The sequence below is a fragment of the Salmo trutta genome, chromosome 13 (assembly GCF_901001165.1).
Source record: "Salmo trutta chromosome 13, fSalTru1.1, whole genome shotgun sequence".
Lineage (NCBI taxonomy): Eukaryota > Metazoa > Chordata > Actinopteri > Salmoniformes > Salmonidae > Salmo > Salmo trutta.
The window spans coordinates 87,669,028-87,686,844 of record NC_042969.1 but is presented as its reverse complement, the minus strand read 5'-3'; the positions used below and the strand labels follow the sequence as shown (position 1 = coordinate 87,686,844).

Below are 17,817 nucleotides of genomic sequence, written 5' to 3'. Positions count from 1 at the left end.
AGCGTAGCCTAGTGGTTAGAGTGTAGAGGCGGCAGGTAGCCTAGTGGTTAGAGTGTAGAGGCGGCAGCGTAGCCTAGTGGTTAGAGTGTAGAGGCGGCAGCGTAGCCTAGTGGTTAGAGTGTAGAGGCGGCAGCGTAGCCTAGTGGTTAGAGTGTAGAGGCGGCAGCGTAGCCTAGTGGTTAGAGCATGGGACTAATAACCGGAAGGTTGCAAGTTCGAATCCCCGAGCTGACAAGGTACAAATCTATCATTCTGCCCCTGAACAAGGCAGTTAACCCACTGTTCCTAGGCCGTCATTGAAAATAATAATTTGTTCTTAACTGACTAGCCTAGTTAAATAAAGGTTAAATAAAAAAAAGGTGAATTGAGACATTTTCCAGGTGCAGTTTTAATGCTCGTTGAAGCGCGCAGCGTGATACAACAAGTCTGATTTATAATGGGAACCGTGCGTATGTAGGGCGTGTGTCAAGTCTATGAATCTCAATTGTTCTGTTTGTACATGCGCAGACTGTTCAGAATGCCGCAGAAATGTAGTGTGAAACGTACGTAAGGGTTATAAATGAAGCCTCCGGAGTGTACTGTTCCTTGATGCTGTTCTTCTTAGAAACCCCCCCCCAAAAAAAACAAACTAACAATGCAGGCAGTCTGACTCTACTGTTAGTCTGAAAAGGATTTCCTCCTGCCACCCACCAAAAGCCTCTGTCTCCCAGCTGTAGAATCTACCTAAACACTGTTGTTTTTTGAGTATAGTGGTCACCCCAGTCTCCCAGGGCTGTTTGGAGGAAAGTGGTTAGGGCTGTTTGGAGTATAGTGGTCACCCCAGTCACCCAGGGCTGTTTGGAGTATAGTGGTTAGGGCTGTTTGGAGTATAGGGGTCACCCCAGTCTTCCAGGGCTGTTTGGAGTATAGTGGTCACCCCAGTCTCCCAGGGCTGTTTGGAGTATAGTGGTCTCCCAGGGCTGTTTGGAGTATAGTGGTCTCCCAGGGCTATTTGGAGTATAGTGGTCGTCCCAGTCTCCCAGGGCTGTTTGGAGTATAGTGGTCGTCCCAGTCTCCTAGAATTATATGAGTTGATATTCCCATAATGAGTTATGATAATGATCTTTAGAGGCTTGGTAGGGTGCCAGGTACTGGTGCTTTGATTGACAGCTGGACCTCACTATTCTCTGTCTCTGCTTGCTACTCCTTCAGAACTGCAACACCTAGCTTGTAAACCACCTTTCTAATATGGACAATATTAGGGGTAGGCATTGGCATGGTCAACTTTTTGAGTTTTTCATGCAAATTCTACATACTTTTGGTTGCAGAGTTACAAGTGCATGTGATAGAAAAAACATCGCCCACCTTAACAAGTGAGAATCAGATGAGCAGCGGTAACTTCGGACTAGTTCCTGGGAGTGTGTTTTCTTTCCACTCCCATCTGGTTGGCTGGTGGTGTAGGTCTGCACTGAGTGAGCCCACAGACCAGTGTGTGTTACCACTTAGCTAGTGTACACGGTGGTGTTTTGAATATGTTCATATTGCAACCCGTTTTCAGACAGAAGGGGAGAGGCTATGCTGGCTGGTCAGCTCAGTACTGTGTCTCCCCTCCTCTCTTACTGTTCCTAGCTAGAGCTGTCTGTCTGTCTCATGCCTCACTGTCTGTCTCTCCGTCCCCACATCTCTCTCTTAGTCTATCTATCTCCATAACTGTCTGTCTGTCTGTCTGTCTGTCTGTCTGTCTGTCTGTCTGTCTGTCTGTCTGTCTGTCTGTCTGTCTGTCTGTCTGTCTGTCTGTCTCATGCCTCACTGTCTGTCTGTCTGTCTGTCTCATGCCTCACTGTCTGTCTCTCCGTCCCCACATCTCTCTCTTAGTCTATCTATCTCCATGTCTGTCTGTCTGTCTGTCTGTCTGTCTGTCTGTCTGTCTGTCTGTCTGTCTGTCTGTCTGTCTGTCTGTCTGTCTGTCTGTCTGTCTGTCTGTCTCATGCCTCACTGTCTCTCCGTCTCCACATCTCTCTCTTAGTCTATCTATCTCCATGTCTGTCTGTCTGTCTGTCTGTCTGTCTGTCTGTCTGTCTGTCTGTCTGTCTGTCTGTCTGTCTGTCTGTCCGTCTCCACATCTCTCTCTTTGTCAGTCTATTCATAGAGGTCGGTCTATCTCCATAGGGGTCGGTCTATCTCCATAGGGGTCGGTCTACCTCCATATGGATCGGTCTATCTCCATAGGGGTCTGTCTATCTCCAAAGGGGTCGGTCTATCTCCAAAGGGGTCGGTCTATCTCCAAAGGGGTCGGTCTATCTCCATAGGGGTCGGTCTACCTCCATAGGGGTCGGTCTACCTCCATATGGGTCGGTCTACCTCCATAGGGGTCGGTCTATCTCCATAGGGGTCGGTCTATCTCCAAAGGGGTCGGTCTATCTCCATAGGGGTCGGTCTATCTCCATAGGGGTCGGTCTATCTCCATAGGGGTCGGTCTATCTCCATATGGGTCGGTCTATCTCCATAGGGGTCGGTCTATCTCCATAGGGGTCGGTCTATCTCCATAGGGGTCGGTCTATCTCCATAGGGGTCGGTCTATCTCCATTCTACCTCCATAGGGGTCGGTCTACCTCCATATGGGTCGGTCTACCTCCATAGGGGTCGGTCTATCTCCATAGGGGTCGGTCTATCTCCATAGGGGTCGGTCTATCTCCATATGGGTCGGTCTATCTCTATAGGGGTCGGTCTATCTCCATAGGGGTCGGTCTATCTCCATATGGGTCGGTCTATCTCCATAGGGGTCGGTCTACCTCCATATGGGTCGGTCTATCTCCATAGGGGTCGGTCTATCTCCATAGGGGTCGGTCTATCTCCATATGGGTCGGTCTATCTCCATATGGGTCGGTCTATCTCCATAGGGGTCGGTCTATCTCCAAAGGGGTCGGTCTATCTCCATAGGGGTCGGTCTATCTCCATAGGGGTCGGTCTATCTCCATATGGGTCGGTCTATCTCCATAGGGGTCGGTCTATCTCCATAGGGGTCGGTCTATCTCCATAGGGGTCGGTCTATCTCCATAGGGGTCGGTCTATCTCCATATGGGTCGGTCTACCTCCATAGGGGTCGGCGGTCTACCTCCATAGGGGTCGGTCTACCTCCATAGGGGTCGGTCTATCTCCGTAGGGGTCGGTCTATCTCCGTAGGGGTCGGTCTACCTCCATATGGGTCGGTCTATCTCCATAGGGGTCGGTCTACCTCCATAGGGGTCGGTCTACCTCCATAGGGGTCGGTCTACCTCCATAGGGGTCGGTCTATCTCCATAGGGGTCGGTCTATCTCCATAGGGGTCGGTCTATCTCCATAGGGGTCGGTCTATCTCCATAGGGGTCGGTCTATCTCCATATGGGTCGGTCTACCTCCGTAGGGGTCGGTCTATCTCCATAGGGGTCGGTCTACCTCCATATGGGTCGGTCTATCTCCATATGTGTCAGTCTGCCTGTTCATCTCTATGTGTCTTATGTGTATGATGTGTATGATACCTGAGATGAGATGTTTAAAATGCATATCTGTGTTATTTGTTCAAATGCAAACCCAGGATCGATTCTGGAGTAGAACCCACTACGAGGTAAGGTGTAGAACCCACTACGAGGTGTGTAGAACCCATTATGAGGTGAGGTGTAGAACCCACTACGAGGTGAGGTGTAGAACCCACTACAAGGTGAGGTGTAGAACCCACTACAAGGTGAGGTGTAGAACCCACTACTAAGTAAGTTTGGAGAACCCATTATGAGGTGAGGTGTAGAACCCATTATGAGGTGAGCTGTAGAACCCACTACAAGGTGAGGTGTAGAACCCATTACAAGGTGAGGTGTAGAACCCACTACTAAGTAAGTTGTAGAACCCATTATGAGGTGAGGTATAGAACCCATTATGAGGTGAGGTATAGAACCCATTACGTGGTGAGGTGTAGAACCCACTACTAAGTAAGTTGTAGAACCCATTATGTGGTGAGGTGTAGAACACACTACAAGGTGAGGTATAGAACCCATTTTGTGGTGAGGTGTAGAACCCACTATGAGGTGAGGTGTAGAACCCACTACAAGTAAGTTGTAGAACCCATTATGAGGTGAGGTGTAGAACCCACTGCAAGGTGAGGTGTAGAACCCATTACGTGGTGAGGTGTAGAACCCACTACAAGGTGAGGTGTAGAACCCATTACAAGGTGAGGTGTAGAACCCACTACTAAGTAAGTTGTAGAACCCATTATGAGGTGAGGTATAGAACCCATTATGTGGTGAGGTGTAGAACCCACTATGAGGTGAGGTATGGAACCCATTATGAGGTGAGGTATAGAACCCATTACTAGGTGAGGTATAGAACCCATTATGAGGTGAGGTATAGAACCCATTATGAGGTGAGGTATAGAACCCATTATGTGGTGAGGTGTAGAACCCATTATGAGGTGAGGTGTAGAACCCATTACTAGGTGAGGTATAGAACCCATTATGAGGTGAGGTATAGAACCCATTATGAGGTGAGGTATAGAACCCATGATGTGGTGAGGTGTAGAACCCACTGCGAGGTGAGGTGCAGAACCTACTACAAGTAAGTTGTAGAACCCATTACGAGGTGAGGTGTAGAACTAATTTCATGGTGAGGTGTAGAACCCACTATGAGGTGAGGTGTAGAACCCACTGCGAGGTGAGGTGCAGAACCTACTACAAGTAAGTTGTAGAACCCATTACGAGGTGAGGTGTAGAACTAATTTCATGGTGAGGTGTAGAACCCACTACGAGGTGAGGTGTAGAACCCACTACAAGGTGAGGTGTAGAACCCACTACAAGGTGAGGTGCAGAACCGACTACGAGGTGAGGTGTAGAACCCATTATGAGGTAAGGTGTAGAACCCATTATGAGGTAAGGTGTAGAACCCATTACGTGGTGAGGTGTAGAACCCACTATGAGGTAAGGTGTAGAACCCACTACAAGGTGAGGTGCAGAACCGACTACGAGGTGAGGTGTAGAACCCATTACGTGGTGAGGTGTAGAACCTACTACTAAGTAAGTTGTAGAACCCATTATGAGGTGAGGTGTAGAACCCACTATGAGGTGAGGTGTAGAACCCATTATGTGGTGAGGTGTAGAACCCATTACAAGGTGAGGTGTAGAACCCATTTTGTGGTGAGGTGTAGAACCCACTACAAGGTGAGGTATAGAACCCACTACGAGGTGAGGTGTAGAACTGACTACGAGGCGAGGTATAGAACCGACTATGAGGTGAGGTATAGAACCGACTACGAGGTGAGGTGTAGAACCGACTACGAGGCGAGGTGTAGAAATGACTACGAGGCGAGGTATAGAACCGACTATGAGGTGAGGTATAGAACCGACTATGAGGTGAGGTATAGAACCGACTATGAGGCGAGGTGTAGAACCCACTACGAGGCGAGGTATAGAACCCACTACGAGGTGAGGTGTGGAACCCACTACGAGGTGAGGTGTAGAACCGACTACGAGGTGAGGTGTAGAACCGACTACGAGGTGAGGTGTGGAACCCACTACGAGGTGAGGTATAGAACCCACTACGAGGTGAGGTGTAGAACCGACTACGAGGTGAGGTGTAGAACCCACTACGAGGTGAGGTATAGAACCGACTACGAGGTGAGATATAGAACCGACTACGAGGCGAGGTGTAGAACCCACTACGAGGCGTGGTATAGAACCGACTACGAGGTGAGGTGTAGAACCCATTATGTGGTGAGGTATAGAACCCACTACGAGGTGAGGTGTAGAACCCACTATGAGGTGAGGTGTTGAACCCACTACGAGGTGAGGTGTAGAACCCACTACGAGGTGAGGTGTAGAACCCACTATGAGGTGAGGTGTAGAACCCGCTATGTGGTGAGGTGTAGAACCCACTATGAGGTGAGGTGTAGAACCCGCTACGTGGTGAGGTGTAGAACCCACTATGAGGTGAGGTGTAGAACCCACTATGAGGTGAGGTTTAGAACCCACTACGAGGTGAGGTGTAGAACCCACTACGAGGTGAGGTGTAGAACCGACTACGAGGTGAGGTGTGGAACCCACTACGAGGTGAGGTGTAGAACCAACTATGAGGTGAGGTGTAGAACCCACTACGAGGTGAGGTGTAGAACCCACTATGAGGTGAGGTTTAGAACCCACTACGAGGTGAGGTGTAGAACCGACTACGTGGTGAGGTGTAGAACCCACTATGAGGTGAGGTGTAGAACCCACTACTAGGTGAGGTGTAGAACCAACTACGAGGTGAGGTATAGAACCCACTACGAGGTGAGGTGTAGAACCCGCTACGTGGTGAGGTGTAGAACCCATTACGAGGTGAGTTTCAGTCTCACCTTCATCCTCCTCATCCTCTCTGTGGCAGCAGCTCTCTGTCACCTGAATCCCTACACCTAGTCCACTGCTTGGCCTAAAGAAGCGTTTCATTAGGGACACAACTAGCCCAGGGTTCAGCTACGTAAGATCTGTTATGATCTGTGATATTTAGCAGTGGACAGTAACACACAATGTAATGGTCAATGAAAGAAAAAAATATATGATTATATTCTTATGAGATAACTGTCTTCTCTATGCTTGTGTACGTGTGCATTCTTTTATTGCAGGACTCCAGTCAGATTGGTCTACTGAAGGAACTCCTGGACCTGCAGAAAGACATGGTAGTGATGCTGTTATCTCTACTGGAAGGTAAAAGCCATTGGTCCCAGATCTGATGCTTAAAGACTGTTAGGAGAATTATGTTCTCAATGTTCTTAAACTGAACTTCAATTAAAATACTCAGTCTGCAACCCGGGATTTGTAAGATTCTGGTTGAATGAAACAGACAGAGTCCCAGCTTACAATAGTCAAGAATGTTTATTCACGAGGGCGCTCTGCAATTCATATACAAATACATCTATTATATACCAGGCTCCTTTATTTACGCACACACATCCACACGAACATTAAGGAGAGTTAGTTATCTTCTTCCCCAGAACTCTCAACGCTGTAGATCGTTACCCAGCCGACAGTTCCATTCCTCTGAGATTAGGGAAACCTTGAGGGGGACTCCCTCTCATATCTTAAACCCTCAGAGTTCAAGCTAGGTCAGGTCAACCACAGTTTAACGGTCCTTGGTGTTTACTTAAACACACACACACACACATTCTTCTCTTTCCCAGTCCAACCTCGTTAGATTTATGCTTAACATTTTAGTTACTCATTATACAGGCTACATAAACCATATCACTAATAGTTAGGTTTCAGGGTAGAATTATTTAATCATTATCTTTAAACATAGAAATTATTCTATCAAGACCCACTCCAGCCTCCCTAGAACCTCATTTATCACCTGATTTACTTAACAAATGGCACATCTCAATAGGTGGTCCAGGAGTCCTCTGACAAGGCACAAGTGGGGGGAGGGGAGGGAGGGAGGGGAGGGGAGGGAGGGAGGGGGGGGCTTACCTCTTTTGTCCACTATTGTTCCCACAAACAACGGGGGAGGCCGATGACATCAGAGAGCACCATCAGACCAACTCTTTGAATTGTCAAACCTTTGAATTTCTCAATTGTGTGTAAAAAAAAAACACTATTTTGCTCAAAACATGTTTTTACCCTTACGTTACTGTATTTATACTTGGAATATCATTTTTCTACAGGAACAGTTCAAAAAATTCAAAAATAAAGCTTATATTTTTAAACATTCTCTGCCAGTTTTTGAATATATTTGAGGTGCTGTAGGTCTCTGCTTTTCTTCTTTGTAATTTGCTGTTAACCAAATGAGCTTTTTTGGGGGGGACAATCCTTGTCGCTAGGCAATGTGGTGAACGGCACCATCGCCCGTCAGATGGTGGACATGCTTGTGGAATCCTCCAGTAACGTGGAGATGATCCTCAAGTTCTTCGACATGTTCCTCAAGCTGAAGGACATCACCGGGTCCGACGCCTTCCGAGACTACGTGACCGACCCCCGTGGCCTCATCTCCAAGAAGGACTTCTACAAGGTAAACACTGAGTGTACAAAACATTAGGAACACCTTCCTAATATTGAGTTGCACCCCCCCTTTTGCCCTCAGAACAGACTCAATTTGTCAGGTCATGGACTCTACAAGGTGTCAAAAGCGTTCCACAGGGATGCTGGCCCATGTTGACTCCAACGCTTCCCACAGTTGTGTCAAGTTGGCTGGATGTCCTTTGGGTGGTGGACCATTCTTGATACATATGGAAAACTGTTGAGCGTGAAAAACCCAGCGGCATTGCAATTCTTGACACACTCAAACCGGTGCACCTGGCACCTACTACCGTTCAAAGGCGTTTAAATATTTTGTCTTGTCCCATTCACCCTCTGAAAGGCACACATACAAAATCTATGACTGTTAATTGTCTCAAGGCTTAAAAATCATTCTGTAACCTGTCTCCTCCCCTTCATTTTACATTACATGTTTAGTCATTTAGCAGCCACTCTTATCCAGAGCGACTTACAGTAGTGAATACATACATTTCATATATATATTTTTTTGTACTGGCCCCCTGTGAGAATCGAACCCACAACCCTTGGCATTGCACACACCATGCTCTACCAACTGAGCCACAGGGAAGGCTCACTGATTAAAGTGGATTTAACAGGTGTCATTAATACGGGATCCTAGCTTTCTCCTGGTCAGTCTGTGTCGTGGAAAGAGAATGTTTTGTATTCAGTGTATATGCATTGTATTGTGACAGACCATGCTGCCACTGACTAGATTTCTAGTAAAAAGGATCATGAGATAAAGTCAAATTCTAAACCAAATAGCTTTTTATTGCCTATAAAGTTACAATCTAATCATCTCTTCAAGAATCAAACTTAAGTGTTCAGAAAATCTAAGTTCCCAAAACAGAGCTATATGCTCCCTCAGTCCTCTCCCCTTGAGTGAGGGGAAACCAGCAGCTGAATGAGTAACCAGCCACACTCTTAAGGAGCCTATGGAGGTCAGCTGTGTTCATTATCAAGCCAATGAGCTGGTTTCAGGTTGACTACATGGCTTGTGGTTCTGTTGAGGGCATGGACATTAAGTTACTACACTTCAAGGCACCACATGTATGTATTTTCCTATTTTTGTGCCTTTGGGGTTCCCAATGTATGTCCTGACAATCTTTCCCTAGCTGCCCACTCACATGCCAAAAGGAAAACATGGACCGTGGAAATATACAGATTTTATTGTGTTTTAAATGTGGGTTGTTATACTCACATGGCTGAGGCAAATGTATGTTTTGATTAATTAATTGATTCCTTCCTTTCAGGCCATGGACAGCCAGAAGCAATACTCTCCATCTGAGATCCAGTTCCTTCTGTCTTGTTCCGAGGCCGACGAGAACGAGATGATCAACTTTGAGGAGTTTGCCGACCGCTTCCAGGAGCCGGCCAAGGACATCGGATTCAACATCGCCGTACTGCTCACCAACCTGTCTGAGCACGTACCCCACGATACGCGACTACAGAACTTTCTTGAGCAAGCCGAGAGCGTCCTCAACTACTTTAGACCCTTCCTTGGCCGGATAGAGATCATGGGAGCCAGCAGGAAGATCGAGAGGATCTATTTTGAGATCAGCGAGGCCAACAGGAACCAGTGGGAGATGCCGCAGGTCAGAGAGTCCAAGAGACAGTTCATCTTCGACGTGGTCAACGAGGGCGGGGAGAGCGAGAAGATGGAGTTGTTTGTCAACTTCTGCGAGGACACCATCTTTGAGATGAACATCGCCTCACAGATTTCTGAGGAGGAGGAAGAGGAAGTGGTAGACTCAGAGGATGAAGAGGAAGAAGGGGGAGGAGGAGGAGGAGGAGAGTTGGACGAAAATGGAGAAGAGATGCCTCCCGAGTCCAGCTCAGCGTTCTCTGACTTCCTGACAAGCGTGGTGAACTTCTTCAACATGTTCACCTTCAAGAATCTGCGGCGGCGCTACCGTAAGCTTAGGAAGATGACTCTGAAGGATATGGTGGTGGGCTTGGCCACGTTCATCTACACCATCCTGTTTGGTATCCTGTCTTTCATCTACAGTGTGTGTAAGGGCTTCTTCATGCTGATCTGGAGCACCCTGTTTGGAGGAGAACTGGTAGAGGGTGCCAAGAAGATCACGGTGACTGAGCTCTTGGCCAGCATGCCGGACCCAACGCAAGATGAGGTGCATGATGAACTGCCACCTGAGCCAGGTGCCGATGAGGGTCAGGAAGGGATAGACGGAGGAGAGGAAAGAGACGTGGTAGGAGGAGAGGAGGGAGAGGAGGGAGGGGACGGTGAGGAGAAGGAGGGAGGACGGATGCCTGGGTTCGACACCCCTGGGGGGCTGGGAGACTTTGGGGAGACCACAACTGTAGAGCCCCCCACTCCAGAGGGGACCCCACTACTCAAGAGGAAGCTGGTTAGTTTACACCCATGATGTTTTTATAGATTATTATTATTTATTTATTTATTTATTTATTATGTTACGGTACCCTCTGTAATTATTGGAACAGTGCAATACGTTTTCTTCTTTTGGCTCTATACTCCAAAAGTTCAGATTTGAAATCAAATTCCAAATTGACACGATACATTATTTACCATTAATTTCTATTCGGTACAAAATAATCTGAAACACAACTAAAACAAACAGCAAATGCACCCAACAAGTTTGTAAAGTCATAAGCTTGATGTAGTCATTATGTACTATGAATATGGGAACAAATACTACACTTTTTAATACATTAATAAACATATAAGTGAATTTGTTTGAATACTTTTGGTCCCCTAAAATGAGGAGACTATGTACAAAAAGTGCTGTAATTTCTAAACGGTTCCCCCGATATGAATGAAAATACCCTCAAATTAAATCTGACAGTGTGCACTTTAACCTCATACTCATGGTTTGATTTCAAACTGTTGAAGTATACAGTCAAAAGAATAAGAAAACATGTAAATATCCCAATAATTACGGAGGGCACTGTATTATATACAGTTTCTATGTATTCCTAACCACTTAAACTGATCTGGTCCAGCCACATGGTCAGGAAAAAACTCACCGCCTTAGTTATGTTATTTGTATATCATTTATACATGATAGACTGTGAGGATGTTGTACTAGTTGTTGACAGTGTGTTGTGCCAGTTGTTGACAGTGTGTGTTGTTCCAGTTGTTGACAGTGTTTGTTGTTCCAGTTGTTGACAGTGTATTGTTCCAGTTGTTGACAGTATGTTGTGCCAGTTGTTGACAGTGTGTGTTGTTCCAGTTGTTGACAGTGTATTGTGCCAGTTGTTGACAGTGTGTTGTTCCAGTTGTTGGCAGTATGTGTTGTTCCAGTCGTTGACAGTGTATTGTGCCAGTTGTTGACAGTGTGTTGTTCCAGTTGTTGACAGTATGTTGTGCCAGTTGTTGACAGTGTGTTGTGCCAGTTGTTGACAGTGTATTGTTCCAGTTGTTGACAGTGTGTGTTGTTCCAGTTGTTGACAGTGTGTTGTTCCAGTTGTTGACAGTGTGTTGTGCCAGTTGTTGACAGTATGTTGTGCCAGTTGTTGACAGTGTGTTGTGCCAGTTGTTGACAGTGTGTTGACAGTGTGTGTTGTTCCAGTTGTTGACAGTATGTTGTGCCAGTTGTTGACAGTGTGTTGTTCCAGTTGTTGACAGTGTGTTGTTCCAGTTGTTGACAGTGTTTTGTGCCAGTTGTTGACAGTGTGTTGTGCCAGTTGTTGACAGTGTATTGTGCCAGTTGTTGACAGTGTATTGTGCCAGTTGTTGACAGTGTATTGTGCCAGTTGTTGACAGTGTGTTGTGCCAGTTGTTGACAGTGTATTGTGCCAGTTGTTGACAGTGTGTTGTGCCAGTTGTTGACAGTGTGTTGTGCCAGTTGTTGACAGTGTGTTGACAGTGTGTTGTTCCAGTTGTTGACAGTGTGTTATTCCAGTTGTTGACAGTGTGTTGTGCCAGTTGTTGACAGTGTGTTGTGCCAGTTGTTGACAGTGTGTTGACAGTGTGTTGTTCCAGTTGTTGACAGTGTGTTATTCCAGTTGTTGACAGTGTGTTGTGCCAGTTGTTGACAGTGTGTTGTGCCAGTTGTTGACAGTGTATTGTGTCAGTTGTTGACAGTGTATTGTGCCAGTTGTTGACAGTGTGTTGTGCCAGTTGTTGACAGTGTGTTGTGCCAGTTGTTGACAGTGTGTTGTGCCAGTTGTTGACAGTGTATTGTTCCAGTTGTTGACAGTGTGTTGTGCCAGTTGTTGACAGTGTTTGTTGTTCCAGTTGTTGACAGTGTGTTGTGCCAGTTGTTGACAGTGTGTTGTTCCAGTTGTTGACAGTGTGTGTTGTTCCAGTTGTTGACAGTATGTTGTGCCAGTTGTTGACAGTGTGTTGTGCCAGTTGTTGACAGTGTATTGTGCCAGTTGTTGACAGTGTATTGTGCCAGTTGTTGACAGTGTGTTGTTCCAGTTGTTGACAGTGTGTTGTTCCAGTTGTTGACAGTGTGTTGTTCCAGTTGTTGACAGTGTGTTGTTCCAGTTGTTGACAGTGTGTTGTGCCAGTTGTTAACAGTGTGTGTTGTTCCAGTTGTTGACAGTGTATTGTGCCAGTTGTTGACAGTGTGTTGTTCCAGTTGTTGACAGTGTGTGTTGTTCCAGTTGTTGACAGTATGTTGTGCCAGTTGTTGACAGTGTGTTGTGCCAGTTGTTGACAGTGTATTGTGCCAGTTGTTGACAGTGTATTGTGCCAGTTGTTGACAGTGTGTTGTTCCAGTTGTTGACAGTGTGTTGTTCCAGTTGTTGACAGTGTGTTGTTCCAGTTGTTGACAGTGTGTTGTTCCAGTTGTTGACAGTGTGTTGTTCCAGTTGTTGACAGTGTGTTCTTCCAGTTGTTGACAGTGTGTGTTGTTCCAGTTGTTGACAGTGTGTTGTTTCAGTTGTTGACAGTGTATTGTGCCAGTTGTTGACAGTGTGTTGTGCCAGTTGTTGACAGTGTGTTGTTCCAGTTGTTGACAGTGTGTTGTTCCAGTTGTTGACAGTGTGTTGTTCCAGTTGTTGACAGTGTGTTGTTCCAGTTGTTGACAGTGTGTGTTGTTCCAGTTGTTGACAGTGTGTTGTTCCAGTTGTTGACAGTGTGTGTTGTTCCAGTTGTTGACAGTGTGTTGTTCCAGTTGTTGACAGTGTATTGTGCCAGTTGTTGACAGTGTGTTGTTCCAGTTGTTGACAGTGTGTTGTTCCAGTTGTTGACAGTGTATTGTGCCAGTTGTTGACAGTGTGTTGACAGTGTGTTGTGCCAGTTGTTGACAGTGTGTTGACAGTGTGTTGTTCCAGTTGTTGACAGTGTGTTGACAGTGTGTTGTTCCAGTTGTTGACAGTGTGTTGTGCCAGTTGTTGACAGTGTGTTGACAGTGTGTTATGCCAGTTGTTGACAGTGTATTGTGCCAGTTGTTGACAGTGTGTTGTGCCAGTTGTTGACAGTGTGTTGTGCCAGTTGTTGACAGTGTGTTGAAAGTGTGTTGTGCCAGTTGTTGACAGTGTGTGGTGTGTTGTAGCTGGAAGCAACATCCGGAGGAGAAGGTGAAGAAAGGGAAGAGCCAGAAGCAGAGGAAGAGACACCCCCAGAGGAGGAGAAGGCTGAGTGAGTCTTCTCTTGTTTTATTATCGTGTTTACTCACTGACTGACTGACTGACTGACTGACTGACTGGCTGACTGGCTGACTGACTGACTGACTGGCTGACTGGCTGACTGACTGACTGGCTGACTGGCTGACTGGCTGACTGGCTGACTGACTGACTGACTGACTGGCTGACTGACTGACTGACTGACTGACTGACTCACTGACTGACTGACTCACTGACTGACTGACTCACTGACTGACTGTCTGACCGACCGACCGACCGACCGACCGACCGACCGACCGACCGATTGATTGATTGATGAATTGTCCTGCAGCAATGAGAATGGAGAGAAGGCAGAGAAAGAGGCTGAGCCCGTGGTAAAAGAGGAAGAACCGGAAGTGAAGGAGGAAACATTGAAAACCAAGGCAAAGAAGGAGAAGAAACCTGCGGAGGAGGGCTATGAGCTTTGGAATGAGCTAGAGATCCAGAGGATCAAATTCATGGTGACTATTACCAATACATTATCGGCCATGATCTATACATTACCAATACATTATCAATCATGATTAATACATTACCAATACATTATCAATCACGATCAATACATTACCAATACATTATCAATCATGATCAATACATTGCCAATACATTATTGATCATTATCAATACATTACCGATACATTATCAATCATGATCAATGCATTGCCAATACATTATCAATCATGATCAATGCATTACCAATAGATTATAAATCATCGTCAATGCCTTGCCAATACATTATCAATCATGATCAATCCATTACCAATACATTATTGGTCATGATCTATACATTACCAATACATTATCAATCATGATCAATACATTACCAATACATTGTCAATCATAATCTATGCATTACCAATACCTTATCAATCATGATCACTACATTGCTAATACATTATCGATCATGATCACTACATTACCAATACATTATCAAACATGATCAGTACATTAACAATACATTACCAATACATTATCAAACATTATGTAACAGTACATTATCAAACAGTACATTATGAATATATTACAAATACATGACTATTCTCCTCCTTACCACGACTTAACAATCATGATCTATGCATTACCAATACATTACCAATACATTGCTATACATTACCAATGCATTACCTATACATTACCAATGCATTACCAATACATTACCAATGCATTACCAATACATTACCAATGCATTACCGATACATTACCAATGCATTACCTATACATTACCAATGCATTACCAATACATTACCAATGCATTACCAATGCATTACCAATGCATTACCTATACATTACCAATGCATTACCAATAAATTGCAAATACATTACCGATACATTACCAATACATTACCAATGCATTGCCAATACATTACCAATGCATTACCAATACATTACCGATGCATTACCAATACATTGCCAATACATTACCAATGCATTGCCAATACATTACCAATGCATTACCAATGCATTACCAATGCATTACCAATACATTACCAATACATTACCAATGCATGACCAATACATTACCAATACATTGCCTATACGTTACCAATGCATGACCAATACATTACCAATACATTGCCTATACGTTACCAATGCATTACCTATACATTACCAATGCATGACCAATACATTACCAATACATTGCCAATACATTACTAATGCATTGCCAATACATTTCCAATACATTACCAATGCATTACCAATGCATTAACAATACATTGCCTATACATTACCAATGCATTACCTATACATTACCAAACATGGCCAATTTTGCTGTCTCCAAGCAGAACTATCTGACCCGTAACTTCTACAACCTGTTTCTCTGTCTCCTACCAGAACTATCTGTCTCGTAACTTCTACAACCTGCGCTTCCTGGCTCTCTTCATCGCCTTTGCCCTCAACTTCATCCTGCTCTTCTACAAGGTGAAACATAAGATAGAATAATGTATAATATAATATAGAATAATATAATATAGAATAATATAATATAGAATCATATAATATAAAATCATATAATATGGGGTGGCAGGTAGCCTAGTGGTTAGAGCGTTGGACTAGTATCCGGAAGGTTGCAAGATCGAATCCCCAAGCTGACAAGGTAAACATCTGTCGTTCTGCCCCTGAACAAGGCAGTTAACCCACTGTTCCTAGGCCATCATTGTAAATAAGAATTTGTTCTTAACTGACTTGTTAAATATAAATATAATACACAAACGAATAATATAATATAATGTAATATAATATAGAATAATAGAATATAGTGTATAATGATATAATATAGAATAATTGAATATAGTGAATAATAAGAGATTTTATATAATAATATAATATAATGTATAATAATATAATATAATATAATGTATAATAATATAATATAATGTATAATAATATAATGTATAATAATATAATATCATATAGAATAATATAATATAGAATAATATAATATAGAATAACAGAATATAATGTATAATAATATAATAATATAATATAATGTATAATAATATAATATAATGTATAATAATATAATGTATAATAATATAATATAATGTATAATAATATAATATAATGTATAATAATATAATATAATGTATAATAATATAATGTATAATAATATAATAATATAATATAACGTATAATAATATAATATAATGTATAATAATATAATAATATAATATAATGTATAATAATATAATGTATAATAATATAATATAATGTATAATAATATAATGTATAATAATATAATAATATAATATAATTTATAATAATATAATATAATGTATAATAATATAATATAATGTATAATAATATAATATAATGTATAATAATATAATGTATAATAATATAATATAATGTATAATAATATAATATAGAATAATATGATATAATATAGAATAATATAATATAATGTATAATAATATAATGTATAATAATATAATATAATGTATAATATAATATATAATAACATGATATTATACTCACCTAATCTTCTTGTTTTACAAGGTTGGATATGATGTAGAGGAGGAGTCAGAGGACATTGAGGGCTCCGCCATGTTCGAGGGCTCCGCCCTATTCGAGGGCTCCGCCCTGTTCGAGGGATCCGCCGCGTTCGAGGGTTCCGGGTTGTTTGAGGGTTCCGGAGCTGTGGACGAGGGCGGTTCTGGAAGTGATCCATTTGACGATGGTGGTGATGATGATGGTGGTGATGATGATGAGGAGGAGGAAGGACCATTTTTTTTCTACTTGGAGGAGAGTACGGGCTACATGCAGCCCTGTTTGTCCATGCTGGCCATTATACACACTGTCATCGCTTTCCTCTGTATTATCGGATACAACTGCCTCAAGGTACAGGGTTCTACATACACACACACACACACACACACACACACACACACACACACACACACACACACACACACACACACACACACACACACACACACCCCCCAGGGGAGAAGCAGCCACTGATGGTGTGTCTTCCTCCAGGTTCCTCTGGTCATCTTTAAGAGGGAGAAGGAGCTGGCTAGGAAGCTGGAGTTTGACGGTCTCTATGTCACCGAGCAACCAGAAGACGATGACATTAAGGGACAGTGGGACCGACTGGTGCTCAACACCCCGTAAGACTCTTCTTGACCCCTGACCTTTGACCTCTAACCCCTAACCCTGAATCTGATTTAAATCCTAACCCTTGGATCAGTTATCTAGTCAGGTGAAAGACACTGAGTATGTTTACATACACACTAATAATTCAATATTAAACTGATTATGGCATTTGTCATGTAAACACATTACTCTGCTTATCCTAATCGGTGTGTAAGGTCATAGTTGAAGTAAGCATAACATTTTTTTTAAAAACCTGGTTTTTCTGAGAAATCTTTCGAATTATTAATAACATGTTAATCAGGTTCATCAGAATTCCAGCAGTGTATTTGATCTACGCATTAGCCAGCATCAGCAGTGCAAGCCTCCATCTTATGTGCGAATGAAGATGAGTTCAGAAAAAGTACAGTATGCATCTTAGAATTAGTTTTCACATACAAATGTTATATATCTGAACCCAGAAGCAAATAGGCTTCCCAAAAATAACATGGATTTTTTTTTTTTATTGTTGATTTTCTGCATTTATCACATAGTGTGATTTTAGATGTATCCATGTAAACAGTATTGTTAGGGAAATCATTCTTCCTGTAAAGGATGTAAAGATTTAAATCTAACTATTATATGTCTC

General features: G+C 43.3%; 1 protein-coding gene across 1 annotated transcript in view; it reads left to right on the top strand.

The window, feature by feature from the left end:
• The window catches only part of ryr1b (ryanodine receptor 1b (skeletal)), a gene marked incomplete at its 5' end in the record, with an annotated part of 164,709 nt that overhangs the window by 128,710 nt on the left and 18,182 nt on the right, over positions 1–17,817 (top strand). The window contains 8 exon segments of the mRNA XM_029773897.1: positions 6,599–6,680; positions 7,790–7,977; positions 9,254–10,369; positions 13,487–13,572; positions 13,888–14,056; positions 15,429–15,515; positions 16,593–16,934; positions 17,076–17,206. Coding sequence (XP_029629757.1) covers positions 6,599–6,680; positions 7,790–7,977; positions 9,254–10,369; positions 13,487–13,572; positions 13,888–14,056; positions 15,429–15,515; positions 16,593–16,934; positions 17,076–17,206 — 2,201 coding nt within the window.